Here is a 19819-nt window from a genome sequence, read left to right as displayed (position 1 = left end):
ACTGTAATTGTGTCTAGTGATAAACACAATGTTAGAGAAACATATTGAGTGCCCATCATTATTAGACCATGTTTGCTTAATAGTAATTTGTCACTTAGAATGTGTTTCCAATGGTGGGTGTTTCTTTTTTGTCTTTCTTTTCTTTTTGCCCCCCAGGCATTGTCTACCCTGGACTCCATCACTCTGATGTACCCTTTCTTTTACCGTCCTATGTTTGAAGTGATAGAAGATGGCTGGCATTCCTTCCTTCCTGAGCAAGAATTTGAACTCTATTCCTCAGCTGTGAGTTAACTTTTGAGAACTGTGGATTATGAGAAGTAACCCAATACCTTATTTGACTTGTGAAAATGATCACTTCTTTTGAAGAGTAATAAGGTGAAGTTGACTTATCCATTCCTAATCTTATATTTAAAAGGATTGAAGCCATATAGAGTATGATCTCTGATCACAAAGGAATTAAATTAATAATAAATAATTCTAAGATATCTAGGAATACCCCCAAGTATTTCTAAATTAAACAGAACACTTGTAAATAATCTGTGTGTCAAAGAAATTAGAAAACATTTTGAACTGAATGATAATGGTAAAATAGCATATTGAAATTTGTGGAATATAGACAGCTAAGGCAGTGTTTAGAGATAAACTTATATCTTTAACATTTTTACTGGAAAAGAAAGAAAAGCCTAAATTATTGACCTAAGCACCAACTTAAGAAGCTAGAAAAAAAGAGCAAAGTAACTAGAAAGAAAAAATAATAAAAATAAGAGCAGAAAACAATAAAATAACTAGAATAAGCAAGTTTAGCAAAGTTGGTTGATATAAGATCAGTATACAAAAATGAATTGGCGACAAGCAATCTGACAATGAATAAAATATTTAGGAATAAATTTAACGAAAGAAAATCAAGATCTATACACTGAAAGACACAAAACATTGTTGGAAGAAGTTACAAGAGATCTAAATGAAAGGAGAGATATACTATATTGTGTACATCAATTGGAAGACAATATAGTTAAGGTTAGTGGTTGGCTGACTTTTGTGAAAGACCATTAGATAGTAGATATTTTAAGCTTTGCAGATCGTGTGGTCTCTATTATGACTGCTGAACGCTGCTGTTGTTGCATGAAAAAAGCAATCAGATGGGACATCAATGAATGGATGGTGCTATGTTCTAGTGAACTTTATTTGCAGAAACAAGCAGCAGGCTGGATTTGGCTCATTAAAGTGGCAGTTCTCCCTAAATTGATCTACAGAGTCAGTGCAATCCCTGTTAAAATTCTAATAGGTGTTTTTGTAGAAATGGACAAAATGATATAAATTTTATGGAAACGCAGATTTAAGTATATAAGTTTGTATGGAAAGTCAAAACAGCTTTGACAAAACACTTGATTATAAAACTTACTGTAAAGCCACAGTAATCAAGAGAGTATGGTATTGGCGTGAGGAAAGACATAAAGACCAATGGAACGGAATACAGGGTATAGAAATAAATCTTCCCCTTAATGGTCAGTTGATTTTTGATAAAAGTACCAATAAAAATCAATTGGGAATGGATAGCTTTTTCAACCAATAGCATTGGAGCAATTGGATATCCATATGTAAAAAAAGATAAACCTAGACCCTTACCTCATATCATCCACAAAAATTAACTAAAATGTATTATAGACCTAAACATAAGAACTAAAACTATCAAACTGCTTTAAGAAAGCACAGGAGAAAATCTTTATGACCTTCAGTTAGGCAAAGATTTCTTAGATATGACACCAAAAGTGACTGAAAGCAGATAAAGCAGATTAGTGATTTCCTGGTATTGGGTGTTACACAGGTGTATACAACTGTCAAGACTCATGAAATTGTGTAGTCAAAATGGATCCAGTTTATTTTTTATAAGTTTTGTTGACTGAAAAGAAGATAAAAGAATAATGCAAAGGTTAAGTAGCTGATTAGAAACAGCTAAGGAGAAAATAAGTGATTTGGAATATAGATCTGAAATAATTACTCAGAATACGGAACAGAGAAGGAAGATGGAAAAACAGAGAGGTTAGACACATGCATGTGTAATAAAGGAATAAGATCCAATATTTATCACATGGGAGTTTAGGATAAAAGATGATAGAGGCTGGGTATGGTGACTGACACCTATAATCCTAGCACTTTGAGAGGCTGAGGCAGGCAGGTCACTTGAGCTCAGGAGTTTGAGACCAGCCTAGGCAACATGGCGAAACCCCATCTCTATGAAAAAATTTAGCTAGGTGTGATGACATATGCCTGTGGTCCCAGTTACTTGGGGTCTGAGGTGGGAGAATTGCTTGAGCCCAGGAGGTTGAGGTTGCAGTGAGCAGTGATCATGCTGCTGCACTCCAGCCTGGGTGAGAGAGCAAGACCCTGTCTCAAAAAAAAAAAAAAAAAAAAAAAAAGAAGAAGAAGAAAAAAAAGATGATGATGATAGAAGAAAGACAATATTCAAATACATAATGGTTGATAACTCTCCAGAATCAGTAAAAGTTAACTGAACCCTTAAGCTAAGGTATGCCAGCAAATACCATACAAGATAATAAAAAAAAAACTTTAGACGTGTTGTTGTTCAGCTACTGAACAATAAAGCAAAGAAAATACCACAAAATTAAAGAAAAGACAAATTACCTGCATGGTGTTAGATTAACAGAGGAAAAAAATTTGATCCATATCTATTCATGCTAAACGCTCTTAAGAGTTGGATTTGAAGGGAATTTCTTTAATCTGATAAAGGATGGCTACCAAAACCAAAAACATAACAAAAACAAATCTTGTATCATTCTCTCTAAGTTCAAGAACGAGACAAGGATGTCCATTATCACTACTCCTAGTCAGCTCAATAAGACACCAAGGAAAAATACAGGGTATAGGGATTGAAATGAAGGTAGCAAAATTGTCATTATTTATTGATTATATGCTTGTCTTTATAGGAAAAGGAAAGAATCTTGAGACCACAGGCATTTCTCTACGCCACACACAAGTTTAAAGAGATGCAGTTAAAATACAACAAAGATTATAGGGTTTCTAGGACTATATCTAAGAAAAGATAGTAAGACCTTTATTGAGAGAATTATAAAAATTTATGGAAAAATTTTTAAAAGCTTAAATAAATGGAGAGACAATATACTCATGGATAGAGAGACTGAATATTCTGAAGATGGAACTCATTCCCTCCGATTTACAAAGTCAATACAATCTTAATAAAAAACCCCAGTTGGTTTTTACATTGGATTTGATAAAAGTTACATGGTGGAAGACCAAAAGACCAAGAGGAGCCAAGTTACTCTTTGAAGTACAAAAAGGTGAGAGGAGGAGACTTAGCCTACTAGATACCAAACTTATTTTAAAAGCTCTAGGAGTTACTTAAGTGGACTAGTGGGACAGGATAGAAAGCACAGTACACTGGGACTGACAGAAGCCACATTGCAGATCAATGGAGAGCCCTGTCATTCTCCAGAGTAGGAAATCAATAAATAATATATCATAGCGAAAATTCAAGAAATAACAGTATAATCATGTGATTTAGAAATGTAAAGGTAAACACCAAAAAAGCTAAAAATGTTGAAAATGATTGTCTTTGGGGAAAGCAAATTGGGATGGGCTAGCAAGGAACAGATAACTACATTTTTTTTTAAAATAATAAATCTTTAGAAACTGTGTTTTTTAAAATTAATTAATTTATTATTTTTTGAAACAGAATCTCACTCCAGTTGCCCAGGCTGGAGTGCAGCGGCACTGTCACAGCTACCTGCAGCCTCGACTTCCTGGGCTCACGTGTTCTTTCACCTCAGCATCCTAAGTAGCTGGAACTAAAAGCGTGTGCCACTGTGCCTGGCTAATTTTTGCATTTTTAGTGGAGCCAGGGTTTGGCCATGTTGCCCTGGCTGGTCTTGAACTCCTGGACTCAAGCAGTTTGCCTGCCTCGGCCTCTCAAAGTGCAGGGATTATAGGTGTGAACCACTGTGCCCAGCCTAGAAACTATGTTTTTAAAACTGGTAACATAAATAACTTCGAAAAGTGAAAAAATTTAATTAAAAATGTGATACTGTATCTTATAAAATCATGTTTTTAAAGTAATACTCTTGTCCTGTAGTACATCTAACGTACTTTTTAGCTTTATCTTCCTGCTCTTGTAACCCATGGTTAGGCCAACTCAGATATACAGAACATATTGAAATTTATATATAATTTGATTTTTTTTTTTTTTTACTGTAAAACTTTTTGACAGTCTTCAAGGTGTTTTCAGTTCCGATGTTAAAATAAGTTGTCATTTGATAGTTTTATATTATATACTTTTAGTCCTTAGTGTATTCAGTTTGAAATTATTTCATTGACTTCTAAGCTTAACCTTCCTTAGTATTGAGTTGTTACTGGTTTAAGAAAGGTGTTACCAATCTTAGTACATTTTTTACCTTTTTTACAAGAAAAGAACAAAGGACTTGACGTAGGTAGTAGCTCTGTTCTCATCTGTTCTGGGGATGCATTATCTGGAGTCTTACCGTCTTACTTGTGCTTTTAGAGGATCATTCACAAACTAAATGGGACCCAGAAAAGGAAGAAGTGGGATGATGTTGCCCATGGTAATTGTGGATGTGCTTAATATATTTAATTTGGGGAATAGAACACTAAGGAGAAACAACTGTCTTTCAAACATCGGATGGGATACCATGTAAAATAGGGAACTTGTGCCGTGTTTTCTGAAAGTACGGTAAAAACCAATAGAGGAAGCTACAGAGCAACAAGTTTTGCTCAGTATGAGAAAGAATTTTCTAGGAACTGGTGATACCTAGGAATGCGGGAAGCTGGCCCTGAACCATGGAGCTCCTTTTCTGTGCAGCTACTTACTTACATATAAGCTACAGATCCTTCTGTTAAATTCCTGAGAAATGGCTTCTTCATCAGTGAAAGTTGACCTCTAAGGTCTTTTAAAATTTCTCAGATTATTTTGTGACATTGAGATAGTTGCTTAGCTTTGAAGTATTTTGTGTTTTTCAGACCAGTGAATGGAGGCTAAGCTATGTCAATAAGGAATTTGCTGTCTGTCCCTCTTACCCGCCAATTGTCACAGTGCCCAAATCCATCGATGATGAAGCTCTTCGGAAGGTAGCTACATTTCGACATGGAGGGCGCTTCCCAGTACTAAGCTATTATCACAAAAAAAATGGGATGGTAAGTGCACAGCACTACTGCTTGATGTACTGAAAGGCTTGGCTTGGGGATCTTTTCATAGAAATGTTCCCTTTTTCTATCTGTCTGTTCACTGAAATGATTGTCCAGGTCTCCACCACGAGGGCTTCCTTAGTGTAAGCTTTAGGGAATCAGGAGTAGGGTGTTTTCTGTGGTGAGGATGTGATGCTGAATTCTTCCCATGATCCTGCTCAGCCGTATAAAAGCCCTGATAGCTTTATCTCCAGGACACTATACAAAGGAAACTAGTGTTTATTTGATGCTTACAGCAACATTCTTCTGGTAGAAAAATGAGAAATTTCTCTGCGCAGAATAATGGTAAAAGACTTGAATTTTTCTTACCAACTTTCCATGTGAAAGGTGAATTGAGCAGATGTGTTTATTTTCAAAGGCGAGAAGAGTGATGCTCATGTCATTTACTCACAACTCTAGTAACACTGGAGTCAGGATTAAACAAGGAGTTAAGATAACTACCTTGTAATGGTGGCCGCTTGAAAGAACTCTAAACCATTCACCAGGGAAGACATTAGTATACTAGACACTGATTCCTTGAGAAAAGTTTCAAAAGCAAACATTTCCAGATATATAGTTGGTAGGGTAGTTTTTGGAAACAAGTAGTTAAATCCTGGAATACTGAAAAGGATGGTAGAGGCTGCTGGAGAATAAATAATAGACAGTCAGCTTCTGAGGTATTGGAAATGATTTCCCAAACAATGAGAACAGTGTTTGAACTTTTAAATTTTGCCACTGGTGCCTTTACTTTTTATAATTCTGTTTAAAACCTACCAACTCTATGTATGTTTAGTTGAAGTCAAGGTTTACTGACTCCTAGGCCATTATTGTCTTATTACACGGCCAGGTCCACAGGTATTTGACTCACACACTAAATGAATTGCAATATTCGATCTTAAAGAGGTGATAGAATTTATTATGTGACAGTGTTTTGAGACAGAGAAACTGTGTAAAAGCTCCAGGCTTATCTTTTACAGTTATTAACTATTATCAATACATGCAAATATTTATTTGTTTCTGGATCAAATCCATCTCCAGAGTGTCACACAATTGTTTTTGAGATACTCTTAATCTAGCTAATTTCTTTCTGTTTTCAGAAACCGTAAAAGCAACTGCTGTTGAATTTTCAGCTTTATTGTGCTTCTAGGTAATTATGCGAAGTGGTCAGCCACTCACTGGCACAAATGGGAGGAGGTGCAAGGAAGATGAGAAGCTGATAAATGCTACCCTCAGGGCGGGAAAGCGTGGCTACATCATTGACACCCGATCCCTGAACGTGGCTCAGCAAGCTAGAGCCAAAGGAGGTGGTTTCGAACAAGAAGCTCATTATCCCCAGTGGAGGCGAATTCATAAGTCCATTGAGAGGTAAAAGATTCCAGAGATAGTAAGGACTCTTATTAGAAGCTAATTACAGTGGGTAAGCCCTTAGCCATTTGAAAATCACAAGTGCTCAAATTAACCTATGCATTAATTTAGGGTCACTGATTGTCTAGCCATCTTCTCATTTTTTTTAGTCAGCTTTATTAAGGTTTAATTGACAAATACAAATTATATGTATTTGTGATGTGCACTCTGCTGTTTTGATATACATATACGTTGAGAACTGGTTAAATTAAGTGAATGAACATAACTGTCACCTCACATAGTTACCATTTTTTTGGACGGTGAGAACATTTAGTATCTATTCTCTCAGCAATTTTCAAGCATACAATATATTATTTTTAACTACAGTTACCATGCTGTACAATAGACCTGCAGAACTAATTCCTCCTAAGTGAAACTTTGTAACCTTTGATCAACATCTCCCCATATCTGTGTCCCTCCTACCCTGACCCCTCCTGCCACTTTCTCTTCCTCTGGCAGCCACCATACTACTCTCTGTTTCTATGAGTTTAACTTGTTTAGATTCCACATATAAGTGAGTGCATACAGTGTTTATCTTTCTGTGCATGGGTGCCTGGCTTATTTCATGTAGCATGATGTCATCCAGGTTCATCCATGCTGTGGCAAATGACAAGTTTCCCGTCTTTTTAATTTTTATTTTATTTTGTTGAGATGGAGTCTTGCTCTGTCACCCAGGCTGGAGTGCAGTGGCACGATCCCAGCTCACTGCAATCTCTGCCTCCCAGGTTCAAGTGATTCTCCTGTCTCAGCTTCCCAAGTAGCTGGGACTACAGGTGCCTGCCACCATGCCTGGCTAATTTTTGTATTTTTAGCAGAGACCGGGTTTTGCCATGTTGGCCAGGCTGGTCTCAAACTCCTGACCTCAAGTGATCCGCCTGCCTTGGCCTCCCAAAGTGTTGGAATTACAGGCATGAGCCACTGCTCCTGGCCTACCCTCTTTTTTAAGGCTGAATAGTATTTTATTGTGTATCGTACCACATTTTCTTAATCCATTCATCCATTGACGATTGGATTGAATCCATATCTTGAATCCTTATCTTGGCTATTGTGCGTAGTGCTGCAGTGAACATGGGAATGCAGATACCTCCTTGAGATCCTGATTTCATTTCAGATATTCGAAATACTTACTCAGAAGTGGGATTACTGGATCTTATCGCAGTTTCATCTTTAATTTTTTGAGGAGCCTCCATACTGTTCTCCACAGTGGCCATACTAATTTACATTCCCACCAGCATTGTACGAGGGTTCCCTTTTGTCCATATTCTCAAGAACACTTGTTAAATCTTGTCTTTTTAGTAATAACCATTCTAACAGGCGTGAGGTGATATCTCATTGTGGTTTTGAATTTCATTTCTCTGATGATAAGTGATGCAGAGCATTTTTTTTTCAAATACCTATTGACCATTTGTATGTCTTCTTTTGAGAAATGTCTGTTCAGGTCTTGCCCATTCTTTAATCAGGTCATGTGTTTTCTTGCTATTGAGTTGAGTTTCTTACATATTTTGGATATTAACCCCTTATCCAGTGTATGGTTTGGCAGTGTTTTCTCCCATTCCATAGGTTGTCTCTTTACTCTGTTGATTGTTTTGCTGTGCAAAAACTTTTTAGTTTGATGCAGTCTCATTTGTCTATTTTTGCTTTTGTTGCCTGTACTTTTGAGGTCATATCCAAAAAAATCTTTGCCCAGACCAATGTCAAGAAGCTTTTTCCTTATGTTTTCCTCTAATTATTTTTACAGTTTCAGGTCTTATGTTTAACTCTTTAATTTACTTTGAGTTGATTTTTGAGTATGGTGTGAGATAAGGGTCGAGTTTCTTCTGCATGTGCATACTCAGTTTTCCCACCACCACTTATGGAAGAAACTCCTTTCCCCATTGTATGCTCTCAGCAACTTTTTCAAACATCAATTTGCCATAAATGAATGGACTTATTTCTGGGCTCTATTGTATTCCATTAGTCAATGTGTCTGTTTTTATGCCAGTGCCAAACTGTTTTGATTACTATAGCTTTGTAGCATACTTTAAAATCAGGTAGTGTGTGAGGCCATCAGGACCAGGGCTTTTCTTTGATAGGAGACCTTTTTAATCTTCTTCCTCATTATTGGTCTGTTCAGATTTTCTTTCTTCATGACTCAGTATTGGTAGATTGTATGCTTCTAGGAATTTATCCATTTCTTCTAGATTATCCAGTCAATTTGTTAATGTGTAATTGTTCACAGTCTCTTATGATCCCTTGTACTTCTGTGATATCAGTTGTAATATCTCATCTTTCATTTCTAATTGTGTTTGCATTGTTTTTCTCTCTGCTTTTAGTGAAAGAACCTTTAGCTAAAGGTTTGTCAGTTTTATCTTTCTTTTTGAACAGCCAGCTCTTGTGTTTGATAAGCGAAAGCCATGCTCTTGGAGGCCTGCAGGAGTCCCTGTCACTAGCATTCTTTCTATAAGCCAGCCCTGTGGTCTTATCACCACAAGGACAGCTCCTCTGCATGTAGATCAGCAGTTGCTACACTGAACAGATTTGCTACGTATACTTATATTTTCCTAAGTCAAAGACTTTAGAGATTTAATTTCTCCCCAGATCGACCTATTTTCGCACAGTTTCCTCCACCTATAGTCTCTTGTTTGCACTGTAAAAGAGTGATTTATAAGTGTCTCTAGGTGGGTGAATGGGAGCTGTAGCTAGAAAACAGTGGGATTGAACTGGGTTGGGTAAGACTGCTGATGGCACTGGGTCTCTAGTGTTAGATGGGTGGGAACAGGATTGCAAATGTAAGTGGTGCTGTGTCTCCTGACCTGTCACAAAACGCGGGGCTCTGGCCTCTCCTATAGTCTGATAATCCAGGTATGTGAACTAGGTTTAATCTGTTCAGATGAGGAATACGTTACCATGGCAGGCATTTTAAGCCTTTGCAATAATATTTAAATATTACTTTTTCAACCTTTAATCCTCAAATTACTGTATAGCAGGGTACATATTTTTATAGTATTTTGAACTACTTTTGCTCTTAGATATGTTGGAGGCTGAGTCTTTGGCTTGGTTTCTTTATCTTTCTATTTTCTGGGTTTGTTATTTTTTGCTTTCTTATTTTTAAAAGGTATCACATTCTTCAGGAGAGCTTAATCAAACTTGTGGAAGCTTGTAATGACCAAACACATAACATGGACCGATGGCTCAGTAAATTGGAGGCCTCTAACTGGCTGACTCACATCAAAGAGATTCTGACAGCTGCCTGCCTCGCGGCTCAGTGCATCGACAGGTAAAGTGCATTTCAGCATTCCTGAGCAGGACGTGCGCTGATAACTAGACTTTGTGTTTATCCAGACATATGTTTATAGATTATGTGAAAGTTTGCAGTAAATTACTGTGTAGGCTAGTCAACACCACCCCATTATTGATGAGGTGTGTGCCTAACGTCTGGCATTTGATAGATAATGTTTGTTTAATATATATGAACCATGTACGTATACTACATGTCTTCCATGACACAAATTTTTAAGTACTAATGGACCTTTTTTTTTTTTCTATAACATCCTTAAATCATGAATTTGCCAATTTTTTTCTTAAACTGTGAAATAGAATGAAAGGAAGTTTTCTTATTTTTTCTTAGAGGAGCAAACTTACCTCTTTACTTTTGAAATATCAGCGAAAGGAAACATGTAATTTTGCTACACAATAAAATGATCCTTTCTAACCTCTGGGATATCTTATTTCAAACTACTTGATATGTGGCATTACATCTGGATCTCAAATTGAGAACGCCTAATTGTAGTGATGTTGAGTGTATGAAGTGATTTTAGTTTATCCACTCAGTTATAAGGTTGCTAATCCTTGAGTCTTGTGGCAGAAGACTTGAACAGAGGCAGAAGGATTGGCATAAATTCTTGCAGAAGCTTAGAATGCCCTTTCTAAGAAGGGGATTCCACTGAAACAGTAGGTAGGTATAAGTATTATCACCACATGGTTAGATGGCACTTTTCTTTAAGACTTTAACTTGTTTTATTAATGCTTCCAAATTAGGGAAATATATACGTAATTTGTTATGGTTAGAGAGAAATTCATAATAGAACGGGTTGCTGAAATCATGTGGTAAGTTAGTAACAGAACCATGAACAGGTAGAGTCCCTTGGGGTCAAGATTGCCAGGCTATCCCTGTTCTTTTTGTTTTAGGCATTAGGTGAAGCCCATTTAGCTAATAAACTGGGGGAATTAGCTACCAAGGTTCTGTGGCAGAGAAATAACAAATACACAGTAATTTTGTTAAGACTGAGGGTTTTGTTTCTTTTTAACCTGAGTTGACCAGATGTCTCCTTACATTATGAGTACAGAGGCTTCTGTTTTCTCATGAAACAGGAATTGTATAAACAGTTATCACTGCATTGTCTCAATTTGCAGCTGTAATAACACGACGATGCAGATTAAGACACCCCTCAGTGCAGAATGCAGAACAGTTCTCATGATCTCCACCTTCCTTTCGTTTGAGCTGGCTGCCTTAAAGACAGAGGCTTGCAGACTCTTGGGAAGATTCAGGGTTGGGTTATTTTGCCAGGTTTGGGTCCTTTTTTCTCATCTATATTAGCCTATTATTTTCACCTCCATAGAAATTTGCCTTTATAATTAATGACTGGAAACATAAAAATAGACTTTAAGTGAATCGAATTCAGAATATCCCACAGATGATTAAGGTATATATGCAATATACACAGAGCCTTAAAGTACGTGCTCACCCCCCTCAGCCTAGTCATTAGGTTTTATCCTGAGAATGGGGTTCACTTAACCATAAGTGACTTCAAGGAATCTGTTACTTTTAAATTAAGACCCCTGAAGGAATTCAACAGAAGGCAAAAAGCTAAGTACATCATTTACAGTGTAACAAAAATTGGCATAACCTAAATGTCCAACTAGAGGATTAAGTAAATTGCAGTTCATCACTTAATAGTGTATTACACACAGGCACACCTTGGAGATGTTGTGGGTTTGGTTCCAGAAAACCACAGGAAAGCAGATCACGCAATAAAGTGAGTCACATTCATTATTAACATTTGGTTTTCTAGTGCATAGAAAGTTATGTTTACACTATAATGCAGTCTGTTAATTGTGCAGTAGTATTACATCTAAAAAGAAAAAACAATATACATACCTTAATTTAAAAATACTTTATTAATATTTGAGGTTATTGGCCCTGGGAGAGGGCCTTGCCTCCCCATTGATGGCTGCTGACTGATCAGGGCGGTGGTTACTGAAGCTTTGGATGGCTGTGGCACTTTCTTAGACAAGACAGCAATGGGGATTGCCACATTAACTGGCTCTTGCTTTCATGGAAGATTCCTCTGTAGCGTGTGATACTGTTTGATAGCATTGTACCCACAGTAGAACCTGCAAAATTAGAGTCAGTTTTCTCAAACGCTGCCACTGCTTTCTCACCTAAGTTGATGTGGTACTCCAAATCTTTTTTTCTTGTCATTTCAACAATATTCGCAGCATCTTTACCAGGAGCAGGTTCCATCTCAGGACACTACTTTTCTTGCTCATCCATAAGAAGCAGCTCCTTATTCTTTCAAGTTTTATCATGACATTGCAGCAACTCAGTCAGATCTTCAGGCTCCTAATTGTTTATTTATTTATTTAGGAGACAGGGCCTTGCTCTGTTGCCCAGGCTGGAGTGTAGTGACAGGATCACGGTGCACCGCAGCCTAGAACTCCTGGCTCAAATGATCCTCCCACCTCAGCCTCCCAATAGCCAGGACTACTGGTGTGCGCCACCACGCTCAGCTAATTTGTTTTTTTTTCAATTTTTAATAGAGGTGTGGTCTCTGTTTATTGCCCAGTCTGGTCTCAAACTCCTGAGCTCAAACAATCCTCCTGCCTCAGCCTCACAAAGTGCTGAGATGACAGGTGTGACCCACCCCACTCAGCCTTTTTTTTTTTTTTTTTTCTCTTTTAGAGACAGTCTTTCGCTCTGTCACCCAAGCTGGAGTACAGTGGCACAGTCGTAGCTCACTGTAACCTCAAACTCCTGGCTTCAAGCAATCCTCCTGCCTTGATCTCCCTAAGTACTGGGGTTACAGGCATGAGCCACTATGCCCCACCTTCAGGTTCCACTTCTAATTCTAGTTCTTTTGCTATTTCCGTAACATCTGCAGTGACTTCTCCAATAAAGTCTTATGCCCCTCAAAGTATCCATGAGATCTGGAATCAACTTTTTCCAAAATCCTGTTGATGTTGATGTTTTTAACCTCCTCCCGTGAATCACAGATGTTTTTAATGGCATCTAGAAATGTGAATTCTTTAGAGAAAGTTTTCCATTTACTTTGTCCAGAACCATCAGAGGAATCACTAGCTAGGGCAGCTATGGCCTTAAAATAAAACTTGAAAGTTGAAATTACTCTTTGATCCATGGCCTGCAGAATAGATGTTGTTTTAAGCAGGCATAAAAACAACATTCATATCCTTGTACGTCTCCATCAGAGCTCTTAAGTGACCAGGTGCATTGTAAATGAGCAGTGATGTTTTGAAAGGAATCTTTTCTTCTGAGCAGTAGGTCTCAACAGTGGACTTAAACTATTCAGTAAACCATGCTGTAAACAGGCGTGCTGTCATCCAGGATTCATTGTTCCATTTATAGAGCACAGGCAGAGTAGATTTAGCATAACCCTTAGGGCCCCTAGGATTTTCAGAATTGCAAATGATCACTGACTTCAGCTTAAAGTCACCAGCTGCATTTTTTCCCTAACAAGAGAGTTAACCTGTCCTTTGAAAGCAGGCACTGATTGTTCCTCTCTAGCTATGAAAGTTCTAGATGGCATCTTCTTCCAATATAAGGCCATTTCATCTACACTGAAAGTCCATTGTTTAGTGGAGCTGCCTTTATCAATGGTCTTCGCTAGATCTTCTGGGTAACTCGCTACAGCTTCTGCCTGCGGCACTTGCTGCTTCGCCTTGCACTTGTATGTTATAGGGAGATGGCTTCTTTCCTTAAACCCCATGAACCAGCCTCTACTAGTTTCCAACTTTTCTTCTACAGCTTCCTTACCTCTCTCAGCCTTCATAGAACTTTGTAGAATGGAGGAGAGTGAAGGCCTTGCTCTGGGTTAGGCTTTGGCTTAAGGGAATATTGCAGCTGGTTTGATCTTCTATCCAGACCACTCAGACTTTGTCCATTTGAGCAGTAAGGCTGTGTCACTGTATCATTTATGTGTTATGAGAAGCACTTTTAATTTCCATCAAGAACTTTTCCTTTGCATTTGCAGCTTGGTTAACTAGAGCAGGCGGCCCAGCTTTTGGCCTGTCTCAGCTTTTGACATGCCTTCCTCACTAAGCTTAATCATTTCTAGCTTTTAATCTAAAATGAGACATGCTACTCTTCCTTTCATTTGAACACTTACAGGCCATTGTAGGGTTATTAATTGGCCGGCCTAATGTCAATATTGTTGTGATTCCGGGAATAGAGAGTCTCCCTAAAGAGAGAGTCAAAGGAACAGGTGGTTAGTGGAGCAGTGAGAGCACACACAGCATTTGTCGATTAAGTTCACTGTCTTATATGGATGTGGTTCGTGATGCCCCCAAAACTTGCAGTAGTAACATCAAAGATCACTGATCACAGATCACCGTAACAGTTGTAATAATAATGAAAAATTTTGAAATATTGTGAGAATTACCAAAATGAGACAGAGACACAAAGTAAAACATGCTGTTGGAAAATGGGTGCCAACATACTTGCTTGACACAGGATAGCTGCAAACCTTCCATTTGTGGAAAATGCAGTATCTGTGAAGAGCAACCGAGGGAAGCTCCATGAATGAGCTGTGCCTGCCACTGTTAATATCCTGGTTCTGAAGATGACGTACAAACATGGAAGGCTACGAGTGTAGAATAAGAGTGAGAATAGAGGAAATTGCCTCTATTAAAGCTGTATGTAGTATGTATGTACATGGGTAAAAACTGACAGTAGTAACCAAACCCGAAGCTTTTGTGTGAAGGTGGTGGTTTTTATTTTTCCAAAGTTTCCTTCATTGTTTCAACAGAAAGGGTGGAAGAAGGGGAGGGGAGAAGATGTAGTAAATTTAGTTTTGGTGTTTTCTTTCATCCTCTTTAGAATAACGGGGTTCCAGACACTTATGAGTCTCATGATGCAGTGGTATCTTTACCACTGACTTTCTAGATTGACAGTTTTATGTTTGTTTTTTTCCTGTTGTCATGTTTCTCAAAGTGTGGTCTACGTCTCATTTTCCAGATTGAATTAGTTTCTGAAGGTGTCCTTATAGTCAGCTGATGGTGGAAAGGTAGAGTCAAAGTCAGAAAAATAATTTTAGTGTGTGTCTGTACGTTTGATGAGAAGAGGCTTTAACCAATGATTAAAGTGGAAAGGGTAAATGCCTTCTGTGGTAAGAACTGCTTTTTGGTTTTGTAAAGGGAAAGAAAAACTCAGCTGAAAGGTTCTGTGAAATTCGTTACAACTTAAAGAGGTCTTGCCATGTGAAACTTGGGATTCATTATAGTCGTACTTTTTCCCAAGAGAAACTTATCTATCGTGTGCCTTAGATTTAGATTCTGAACTCTACAAGTCAGAGCAGAATGTTGTGCTCAATACACTGAATAGACTGAACTCAGTAGACTAAAATGTTGTGCTCAATAAACGCTTGTTATGAACAGAGTTCATTGACCATGTCGGGCATTTCCCATTTGTACTCTTCCCTGATTTTCCTGTCAGGGAAGGAGCATCAATACTGATTCATGGAACAGAAGGAACTGATTCCACACTCCAGGTGACCTCCCTGGCCCAGATCATCTTGGAGCCAAGAAGCAGGACCATTCGTGGTTTCGAGGCCCTGGTTGAAAGAGAGTGGCTACAGGTGAGAAGAGCTGTTCGCTTCACAGAGGAACTGCTCATCGACGCTGTGATCCTGGTTTGTGTGGTAGCTGACATAATGTGAATTTTTGATTGATTAAAATTTCTAAATGGTGTGTTTAATTTCCTGCAGGCCAGTTAATCTGTCTTCTCCTCGTTTCTGGATGTCTCTTTGCCTGTATTCCTCACTTGACCCTTCCTTCACTTGGCAAACTCTTGTTGGCTGTGCTTTGTCACCTACAGGAGAAATACAAAGAATGGGAAGCATAGTGCGGTCTCCCAGAAGCTGGGTCTTGACGGAGCAAAGACACAAGCAGTCGGGGAATGGAGATTGGGGCCTGTAGTTGCAAGGAAAGCACTTTAGCCCCTTCTGCCTTTTGCTCATGCTGCTCCACCCTGTGAAGCTTCTTTCACAGATAAAACTGGATCATGTAATGTTGGATGGCTATCAAAATAAAGGTCTCCTTCATAACGGGGGTTGATGTCCTCCACAGAGATTGCTTTTGAATATATTTTTACTGTGTCACCTGGTAAATAATTGTATTTGAACACAAATGCTTACATATCTTGAAAGCAGACATTTTTCTGGCAAAAAGACTATCTTGCCCTCTGGTTACAATTCACATTTATTATGTACTAATGTTGTTACGTACACCATGTCCACCCTGCCTGACAACTGACCTTACCTCTGTTTAAGTCAGTCCATCCTAAGTTTATGCTCCATATTTGACGAAAGTCTATTGAGCTATATTCCTCATGATGCATAGTAGACAGGCAAATGAGTATGACTGACTTATTTATATGTTATTTTAATGGATATCAAAATTCTATGAACCACTGTAAAATTTCTGTGGCATTACCTTTGTCACATACAGTAGCAGAAGGACCCAGAGACAAAGCAGATCTGTGAAATTCCTAGCAGAGTATGATTTGTGTTAAGGTCAGTATTTGGGTTCTGAACAAGACAGTCAAATGAGTCTTAAATTTACTTTGTCAGTAGGTGGCAGACCCTTGCCATTCTTTTTGGGAGAAGAGGGTAATTAAGGACAGCTTTATCTCCAGTAGAAAAGTACTCATAAAGATCTTTCAACACAATAACTTTTCATACATAATTAGAGATTTACTGTCAGAGCTGACGTTATACAGTTGATCAGAGTTCCATATCTGTCTCCACTTAGGGTGAGGTTTGTATAGTGTACAAGACAATCTACAGCGTTAGATAGAGGTGATGATTCTTCTTTGTTTGTACTGAGAGCTTATGTTCTTTGACTTTGCTCCAGATTTTGTAGACCTAGAAAGGTTTATTTTGTAAGTTTATTATTACTTAAGTTCGTTATTCTTCCATAGGATATTCCAAGGGCAATGCAGTTCCTGTGGTCACACCTTAGCTGCACAGCCTCATTAAGGATTTGGAAGTGTGTCTTTTTCCTTAGTTGCTGCAACTATTTATTTTATACCAAGAAATCATTAATCTGTACAACAGCTACCCTAATTATATGATGTTCCAGGTACTAGGAGTGTCACTGTGATTGTGTGTAGTGGTGTCAGTAGAATGCTCTGTCATGTGATCTCACCAGGATATGACTGTCACGCTTCCATCTTCCCCCAGGCTGGTCACCCGTTCCAGCAGCGCTGTGCACAGTCAGCCTACTGTAACACCAAGCAGAAGTGGGAGGCTCCTGTGTTTCTTCTCTTCTTGGACTGCGTGTGGCAGATCCTTCGTCAGTTTCCCTGTTCTTTTGAATTTAATGAGAATTTCCTCATCATGCTCTTTGAGCATGCTTATGCTTCACAGTTTGGAACATTTCTGGGCAACAACGAAAGTGAAAGGTGAGTACACTGCTCACGTGGGGACCTTTCCTTTTCCCTTGTTTTGGCTACTTTCTAAGTAGCCAAAATCTCCTAGGAGACCACGATTTGGCTCTATGTTAAAATTAGAGCCAAATCTAGGGCTACAGTTAATTATAAGTTAAATGACCTGAAGTATATTCTTATTATGAGACAATCTCATGCTAGGTGAGAGCATGTCCTAGACTTTGTTCTGTTAGATTAAAATTAGTCCATATATGAATTAAGGGGCAACCATTTTAAATGTTAATTTCTTGACATAGGATCATAGTATCTTACATGTGGAAAAAGCTTTAATTTATAATGTAGCTCTTCCCTCTAATTTTATTAAGAAAGTAAGATCCAGAGAAGTTAAGTGACTTTTCCCAGGATGTACAGCCAGTTGGTCATCAAAAGTGTGGCCTAGAGCAGTGATCCCCAACCATTTTGGCACCAGGGACCGGTTTCGTGGAAGACAACTTTTCTGTGGATTGGGTGGCGGCGGGATTGGTGATGGTTTTGGGGTGAAACTGTTCCACCTCAGATCATCAGGCATTAGATTCTCATAAGGAGAATTCTCATAAAGGCACACCCTAGATCCCCAACATGTGCGGTTCACAGTAGGGTTTGCACTCCTGTGAGAATCTAATGCTGCTGCTGATCTGACAGGAGGTGGCAATATGCGCTCACCTGCCACTCATCTCCTGCTGTGTGGCCGGTTCCACCAGTAAGGGTCCATGGCCTGGGGTTTGGGGATCCCTGGCCTAGATTACAGGTCTTCCCCCTCTTGCTGTAGACTTTGTTACACCTAGAAACTGTCCTCAGGCCCAGAGTAACAAACTCACCTCCCAGCCCAGGCACCATCAAGTGTATAGGTTCATTTAGAAGATTGACATCAGAATGATTCTTCAGGGAGGTTGCCTGGTGATCTCTTTAGGGTACCATCACCAGGCTTCCTTGCCTCATTACTGGCAGCCACCATTTTCTAAAGCATGTGCTGCTTAGCCCTGGACTGTACTCTGGCAGGGAGGGACAGGAGGGACTGGCAATTTCTATAGCCAAGGAAGTTTGGAGAATGTGCATAATATCGTCTCTGCTTAGAGGGTCACAAACACATAATCATTAAAGGCTTTAAGACACCCTTCAGTAAAGCAGTGTATATAACTTTAATTCAACATTTAAGAAATGTATTTGACGATGAATTTTTTTTGGTGTTATACCTGTTAATATCCTCAGGACTAGCTTTCAAGAAGGGATCAAAATAGATTCCCATTCTGCTTCCCAGTTGGTAGAGGCTGCCAGCAATGCTGAATGGGAAGGATTCTGAAGTGGTGTCAGGCTCAGCCAGAACAACTTCAGTGGTTGGCCGGCCATGGGCAGGGGGCACAGGGCTGGAGGCAGTGGATACAAGAATGTCCTGTCCTTGTCATCCCTGGTTCCTGGGAGCATAGCGTGGGACATGTTATCCCAGCAGTTAAAGTCCAGTGCCACGTAGGCTCTTTGATTATGTGGATTATTTTTATTGCTTGCTCAAAAAGAATGCACTAAGCTGCACGTAGCTCATAAATAATGTGGTTTCAGAGACAAAACTGACTTTATAATAAAATTTCAATTTAAATAAATTCTTATGAGAATTGAATGTATTATCTTTTTGGTTGATGTAAGGTTTGCCACAGGCTGTCTTTCAATCTGTGTTAAAATGTATTTTTTTCTAAAACATGCCAATCAACTGTTAATCCTTCTCTGACAGTTTATTACATGATAAAGAGTGTTCCAGAGTTTTAGAATTATTATGAATCCTATTAATTGTATGTGGATATAGATTAAATATGTATTTACATCGATTCACATTGATTTTTCATCTTTGACAATCTGTATTTTATGTACATGTAATTTATTTTCCCTCAAAGCTAAGTCTCTAAAAAATTTTAAGTTTTGTTTAAAATTTGACTCAACCTCCATTTTTAATATTAATATGGGCATAAGAAGGATACAGTGGACTTTGGGGTCGTGGGGGAGGTAAGGGAAGGGGGACGAGGGATAAAAGACTACAGATAGGGTTCAGTGTACACTGCTCGGGTGATGGGTACACCAGAATCTCACAGATCACCACTACAGAACTTACTCACGTAACCAAATACCACCTGTTCCCCAACAACTTACGGAAAAATTAAATTTAAAAATCAAAAAAAAAATTAGAGAGTGGTTCTCGAACAATGTAAATAGTAAAGACCCTGGGGGCCTTTCCAGGCATTCCTGTTTGTAAGCTGTCCTGTTTGTTTCTGCACAACAAGCCCTTTCTTACGGAAACTATAAAAATAAATGGGACATAAATGTCAAAAAGTGCACGATTTTTGTGTTTATATTGTAGGCTCCCCAGAAACAAAAAGGTTAGTTTTTTATACTTAGCTATTTTTAATTAAAATAGAATACCAACTACAACAAAGGACTTTTGTGTACAGTCATGTTCTCTGGGTTAAGGTTTAACACCAAACCTGATGTGACCGGACTCAGTTTTTATCCTCCTGC

The 19819-nt window shown here is 38.6% G+C and overlaps 1 protein-coding gene across 2 annotated transcripts in view; it reads left to right on the top strand.

Moving 5' to 3' along the window:
- MTMR9 (myotubularin related protein 9) overlaps positions 1–19819 on the top strand; it is a 44579-nt gene that overhangs the window by 16335 nt on the left and 8425 nt on the right. Inside the window, exons 3-8 of one of the 2 annotated variants that reach the window (XM_010384580.2) lie at positions 157–282; positions 5011–5184; positions 6362–6579; positions 9713–9874; positions 15326–15467; positions 17073–17293. In XM_010384580.2, the coding sequence (XP_010382882.1) occupies positions 157–282; positions 5011–5184; positions 6362–6579; positions 9713–9874; positions 15326–15467; positions 17073–17293 (1043 nt within the window). The remainder of the gene's footprint in view (positions 1–156; positions 283–5010; positions 5185–6361; positions 6580–9712; positions 9875–15325; positions 15468–17072; positions 17294–19819) is intronic. The other variant, XM_030937741.1, reaches the window with a different exon arrangement.

The sequence above is a fragment of the Rhinopithecus roxellana genome, chromosome 9, assembly GCF_007565055.1.
Source record: "Rhinopithecus roxellana isolate Shanxi Qingling chromosome 9, ASM756505v1, whole genome shotgun sequence".
NCBI lineage: Eukaryota > Metazoa > Chordata > Mammalia > Primates > Cercopithecidae > Rhinopithecus > Rhinopithecus roxellana.
Note: the sequence above shows the minus strand (reverse complement) of the source record. Positions and strands in the feature narration are given on the sequence as shown.